General features: G+C 42.2%; 2 protein-coding genes across 3 annotated transcripts in view; both read right to left on the minus strand.

The window, feature by feature from the left end:
* Window positions 1-5,651, minus strand: part of LOC109531757 (protein FAM117A-like) — a 15,077-nt gene extending 9,426 nt beyond the window's left edge. Inside the window, exons 1-2 of one of the 2 annotated variants that reach the window (XM_019896245.1) lie at window positions 5,360-5,651; window positions 3,879-4,024 (exon numbers count right to left, since the gene is read on the minus strand). In XM_019896245.1, the coding sequence (XP_019751804.1) occupies window positions 3,879-4,024; window positions 5,360-5,462 (249 nt within the window). In that variant the 5' untranslated portion in view covers window positions 5,463-5,651. Of the gene's footprint in view, window positions 1-3,878; window positions 4,028-5,359 lie in introns of both variants that reach the window. The other variant, XM_019896236.1, reaches the window with a different exon arrangement.
* Window positions 1-6,498, minus strand: part of LOC109531750 (RUN domain-containing protein 3A-like) — a 22,602-nt gene that overhangs the window by 4,836 nt on the left and 11,268 nt on the right. The window lies entirely within an intron of this gene.

Consider the following 6,498-nt stretch of genomic DNA (forward strand, 5'->3'; position numbering starts at 1 on the left):
CGGGCATTTGGTACCGGGCCGCACAGAAAGAACTTGCCTTAATTCCGTTTTATTTATTTCGGAATACGAAAGATGTTTTATTTTGAAAAACTACCGGATTCTCCGTTACATCCGTCTGTGTTACGCTTGACACACGTCAAGCCACGCTTCTCCTTCACGTGACCGATTACTTCAAAACAAAACACGGGAGCTCGCAAAATGAGTAAAAAAAAAACTGCTGGAGATCGCAAATGACGGCGGCCTTAAAAGTACGTTCGAGACAACTGGATCAAAGTTATGCCTGAATACTCTGAGATGGCCACAATAGCACTGTTGCTATTTCCGACATCCTACCAGTGTGAGACGGGGGGTTTCTGCAGCAACGGCGACGAAAACAAAATTACGAAGTAGACTGGACATAAACCACACACTTGAGGTGTCATTGTCTCCTATTAGCCCGAGATGGGACCGTCTGGTTGCAGAAAATCTAGCTCGGTGCTGTGGTGAGTCGTCATTTTCATGCACTTTGAATTTGCGTTGTATCGTATTTTGAAGGCATTAAACATTGCCATAGCGATCGGAGTGTTGCGGCCAGATTAGACGCTCCTAATGGAAGATCACGATTTTTATTTTACAGCACAGCAAAGACTTCCACCAAGGCCCAACAATCTTTCTGCTTGTCTGAAAAAAAAAAAAATCATGATTGTTCTATTCCAGTCCCATAGGTGGCAGTCATGCACATTACAGCAGGCCACCTGTCATCACAGCGACCACTGACAATTTGAATTACTATCTAACTGATTGACGACATAACCAACAAGTGACCGACTAAATAACTAATTGACTAACTAACCGGCTATTGAATGACAAACTTAGTGATGAATACTACAGACTAATTAACTGTTTAACGAACTGGGTGTTTGGAGGATTGACAAAGACATTCAGGAACTAGCCGACTAGCTAGCTTGCGCGCTAACTAACCAAATGACTGCATGACTATCAAACTCACTGACTGACTAAGTCAGTGACTGACTTATCAACTGACTGACCGACTAACTAAGTGACTGAATAAATAACTGGGGTATCCTCCAACGCACAAACACGAAGACATTTCTCTGCACGGTTGCTCCAAGCCAATCCTTAGCTTATGCTTCCCCTCCATGAACACCCTCAAAAAAAAAAAAGGAGGTGTCTTTGCTCCCAACCAGTATGACAAACAAACAAAACAGGCGTGTGTGGTCCACCTGCCAGGATGCACCTGCACAGAGGAACACGAGAGAAACCACTCAACAAAACCACTTCCTCCCATGGTACAGTCGAGACAACATCACCGGCACCTCTATGAATAGCGATAACCAAGCGACGATTGGCATTCAGCACCTCACACACACACACACACACACACACACAGACACACACACACACACACACACACAGACACACACACGCGCGGTACCGTTTTCTTCACATGGACTCTCGATCTTCGAGCAGATGGTCCGCTGTCCATCGCTGGCCCCCAAGTTCCAACTTTGCTGGTTCAGAGCCCCCCCACCCTGGACCCTGTGAGACCCTTGCAAACTATCCCGTCGCCGTCACAACACACAAAAGAGAAAAAGGCTGTCGTCGTCCTCGGTGTGGCGTCCAGTGGCTAAATAAGTCAGAGTGAGTCATGCCTGTGACTTTGCTGGATAAAATTACAGCCGACACCTCAACACCTCGCACCCTCTGCCGGCAGGGGGATCATGGGACATGCAACTATAAAAAGACCACCAAAATGGCACCGCCATGTCACATCCAGAAATTGAGCAATACTAGATTGGATTTTGTCCAAAGGCAATGCAATAGAGGGATCAATGTGCACTTGGTGGAATCAGAAGGTCCTTTTTCACTGCCTATTAAAGACCCTGGAAGGAATATTTATGGGTTTGTTTCTAAGTACATTATAGATATTTGAAGATAATTGTGTAAATCTGTTTTCATGATTTTTCGGGCAAAGCTTAAAAGGCATGAGTTGTCCCTCCCCTACTATGTAAAAACTTGAGCTCCTTCTTCGCATTAGCGGTTACCTGCCACAATTGTGATGTGCGATTAGCCAGCGAGCATATGTCCAGACCCCGAAAATGTATTTTCTCTTCGGAAGTTCCACTGGCCTGCCAGTTTTAGAGTGCCTCGTTGTTGGGCATGAGAGAAGACGAAAAAGCGAGGTAATTTTTTTCAGTTTCATGTGACAGCCAGCGTATGGACAGGGACTTTGCGCTGGCGTGGCTGCTTTAGAGAACATCATTGTGGTGGCATGAAAAAGGACTAGGTGGGAAATATTCTAACCACCAAAGGCTTTGACTGGAGACAGCTCGAACAAATAGCCTTCTTCCTACTACCCATAAAAATCCAGAACTTTTACAACAGCTTCCACATTACTGCTCAGTATAAATGTTATTGACAGAAAAAAAGGGGGCAACAAAATCACCTCAGCAATTTTCCACCTTCAGAAGTAGTATTAAAAGCCAAACTTTTTCTACCTTTTGTCCATACGTTTTTAAAAAAAAGTTTGTAACAAGACGCACGTCACTTCACAAGCATCCGAGTCTCACATAATGTTAAAATAATCAAGTCCGAAGATGCAGTTTGTAAAGAAGGCGAGTGAAGGATGAAATCGGTGCAACAATAAGTTGTATGATGGGATGCCTACAAGGCTGGGGGGTGGTTGTGTGGCAGACGCTGACTGGTGTGTGTGTGTGTGTGTGTGTGTGTGTGTGTGTGTGTGTGTGTGTGTGTGTGTGTGTGCGTGCGTTGAGGGGGATGGGGTGTGCGTATAATGAGGTCAGGAGGGGTCTGACGCTCCTCACAATGGAGGCTGAGGGGGTTCCTTCGCCTTTAAACTGTGTCAGGAGCCCTGAAACCTTGGAAGAGTTTGACGAAGTTCCTCTAGCTTGGGCGGCTAGAGGGGAGCGTAGAGGGGTGTGGGGCTTTGTGCACCATTTTTTTTGTGTGTGCACCATTTTGATGCATGCTTGAGACGAAAAAATATATATTTTCAGTTGGTTGGCTTGTGTTAAAAAAAAACACCTGGAACACAAGTTGTCTGAGTGTCACCACATAACATAACATGATTGGCATATTGATTCTGGAGTGTACAGTATGTCTTTTTTTTTTGTTGTCTTTTTCGTCGTGGCTTTGGTAGCAATCAGAACAAATCTCTTGGACTAGTTTGAATCCCTGCAAATGGCCAAATGATGCTACAACAGTTGCTTCAAACCCAAGTGGAAGACTTCTATTGTCTTTTCAGGGATGGCTTCTTGAGACTTTTTTGTGGCTCTATTTACGGAAGACAAATTTGAAGGGGCTCAGTGAAACTGTATTGTGTATTGTAGCAAGTTGAAAATGGTCAAAATGAGCATAAACTGGTCACTTGAAACCAAAATGGAAGACTCCGTGTATGCTTTCAGGTAAGATTTCTTCAGTCTTTTTTGTGGGCCTACTCATGGCAGACGTGGCTCCCCAATTTAATGTTGCTAAGTTAAAATGGCAAAAGGAGCTGAATTTATTGATTTATTTTTATTCCATTTTATGGGGAGTCAAAAATAGCCAAAATGAGCATAAAATGTCCATGTTAAAACAAAATGGTGGACTTCCTATGAGTTTTCAGGCCTAATTTATGGAAACAAAAAGTTGTCATGTTTACATTTTATCCTTAGTGGGACTTCAACTATGCTTACTTCCATAATCACGATAAAATAGTTACTTCAAAACAAAATGTCAGACTTCCTCTGTCGACCTGAGACGATTGTGGGTCTACTCATGACAGACGGCAAATTTCATGCTGCTTTCATGCTTTGGGGAATGAATTTTTTTTTTTTTTTTTTTTTTTAAAAACCAATACTCATTTTAGTGACGCTCACCTGTGTGGCCTTATCGCTGACACAGCTCCCCGCCGGGCCCTCTGTGGGTTCTTTGGGCCATTGCCCCTGCAGGTACGGCGCAAGGATTGCATCCAAAGAGAGGGTCCGCCGCATGGTGGGCTTGGGCGGGCGGGCAAAGGTCCGCTCTGCTTTTTTGGGGGGAGGAGGGAGACCAAAAAAAAAAAAAAAAAGCATGAAAAGACTCTTAAGACGGGGTTATTTGCTAAATTGATCCCAGGCGTTGCATGGGTCTGAAAAGACACACATGCACATTTGTGAACCAAGCCGACTCACAAGGAGCGCCACATGCACAAAGCATACAGCGATAATCAATATTTGAGGTAATTTTGACTGCCGTAAGTAAATAAACCTGATCATCAACAATATTTACATTTCAAATGCAGGCTCTTCTGCATATGTAATCACTTTTCTCAAATAGTATTCAGCCAACCACTGGGGGGAAAAAGCGAACGCGCCCTGCAGCGAGAGCCTAAAATCAATCGGTGGACTGATGAGAGCGGCTCATGTCAAGAAAGGACAGCAAAAATTGGAGATGAGGAGTATCATGGCTAGTGCTTCAAAGGGGAACAATGTAGCAAATGTATCCAGTTAGCCATTTGCGAAATTTAAATTACTATCTATTGGTTTGTTTTTTAATTATTATTATTTGTCATTTATTCTTTCAGAGTTTCATTTTGCTCTAAAAACTGATTGCATATTGTTTGTTGAGAAGCAGTGCAATCAAAATAGGTGGCAATCACAACGTGGGTCACTTTAAGTTAACATCACAATGTTTGTACAACGATGTTGATATCACAATAAAACAATTCTGAGAAACATTTGACAAAAAACACATCTGATACATCATGACATCTATTTGGCGTGGGAATTCATATACTTTTTGTCTTCTACTTTCTCCCTTTCATAGTTTTGCTGCTGTAAATTTGGAATTTCTCCATTGTGAGACAATTAAAGCTTTTCTTATCTTATCATATCTTATGAATTGCTGTGTGAGTCATAGGAAATGTTCATAATAAAATGATATCACAATGCAGCAACTGCATGATAGCATAGTGAGTCGTGGCATAATTTATGCATGTATTGTAATTTCAATGATATTGATATCACGATACAGCAAAAGTGCATATTGGACGAAAACTAAGGATGATGAATCCCACAAAAGTCCAAAAATTGCACTCGAACAATTACAAAAGCGAAATTATAGCATTTCGTCCAGTTTTTGTGACAACAAATCACAGGAGATATTAAATTACATCCTACGAATGTGATTGACCACTTCAATTTAATATGGTATCATCATAATATTTCAGATTATTATTCAGATACTTTGCCATGAAGAGTTACCTACCATCTATGTTTTTTTTTTTAATCGTAATTACAGCTAAACATATTAACGCACACTTATGACGAGATGAGGTTGACGCGTGCATGCGCGTGCGTGCACGCGCGCGTCTGATTACCCGTCTTGAGGAGCAGCTGGTAAGGCACCGTGGCCCGGAGTGGCAGCGGCGGCAAGTTGGGGTTGCTGCACCCGCGAGGAGCTGCTCCACTTCGGCCCGACATCCCTCACAGGTCCGGTTGGAAAGAACTCAAGCGCACGTACAAAACACACCGGCACGCGCAAAGCTCAGCTCTTCCGTTCACGGGCACCGATGCTCCCAAAGTCCCATCGCGGCCTGCTGTCAGATGTTTTTTTTCTTTTTCTTCTTGTTGGTGTGCTGCTTGCTCTCAACACGAGTGACAAGAAGTGGCGACACCATGCAAAAGTTTTGGGTCGTCTGGCATCTGGTTGGTTGGTGAAGGAAAAGCGAGCTCCCATTGGTCGTCATCTGCACCCCCTTAAAAAAGTTTGGAGGTCCAACCCACTTATTTTTTTTTCTTTCACGGTTGGATATCCTTTGTATGTGTGTGCGCGGATGAGTCTAGTCAATCGATGTACTTGATTGAAAAAAAAGTGTTTTTTTTTCTGTATTGACAATTGAAAGTTTAACCAATGTATTATTCAAAAGCAAGGTTTAATTTCCCTTCGATGTATTACTATTACTGCAACAAACAAGTTTGATCATGTTTTTATGTATTTTCAAAACATGTAATATTTCAAAGGGATGAAAATTACATATTTTTACCGCCCTCCCCCCCCCAAAAAAAAATGGAGCGATGAAAACTTAATTTTTAAAAGGGTAAACTATTTTTTATTCGGGGAGGTACTGATTAAAGAAAAAAAAATCTTCTCATAAAATAACGAAATTCTCATTTCATTGGTAGGTGTACCTAATAAAGTGGCTTATAGGAGTTTTTTTTATTGATTGCCGGTAGATGGAGCCAAAGTTCGCATATTCCGGTTAAATTGATGATTCCTTCTTTAACTTTCATGCAGTCACAAGTCCTGTGTATCAATCATGCAATCATGTAAAAGGCAGTTTATTGCAACACAAAACAATAGTAATAATAACAATAATCTCAGGTTTAAAGCGCACAAAGAAGGAAGTAGGCCGAAACAGGAGGTGTTGCGTCACATCCAATGCTGCGTGTTTGTTTTGGTTTGACAGTATTGACATCTGGTTTGTGTTGTTGTGATGTCCGAGAGACAACAAAATGG

The sequence above is a fragment of the Hippocampus comes genome, unplaced genomic scaffold (genome assembly GCF_001891065.2).
Source record: "Hippocampus comes isolate QL1 unplaced genomic scaffold, H_comes_QL1_v1.1 scaffold10, whole genome shotgun sequence".
In the NCBI taxonomy this organism is placed as follows: Eukaryota; Metazoa; Chordata; class Actinopteri; order Syngnathiformes; family Syngnathidae; genus Hippocampus; species Hippocampus comes.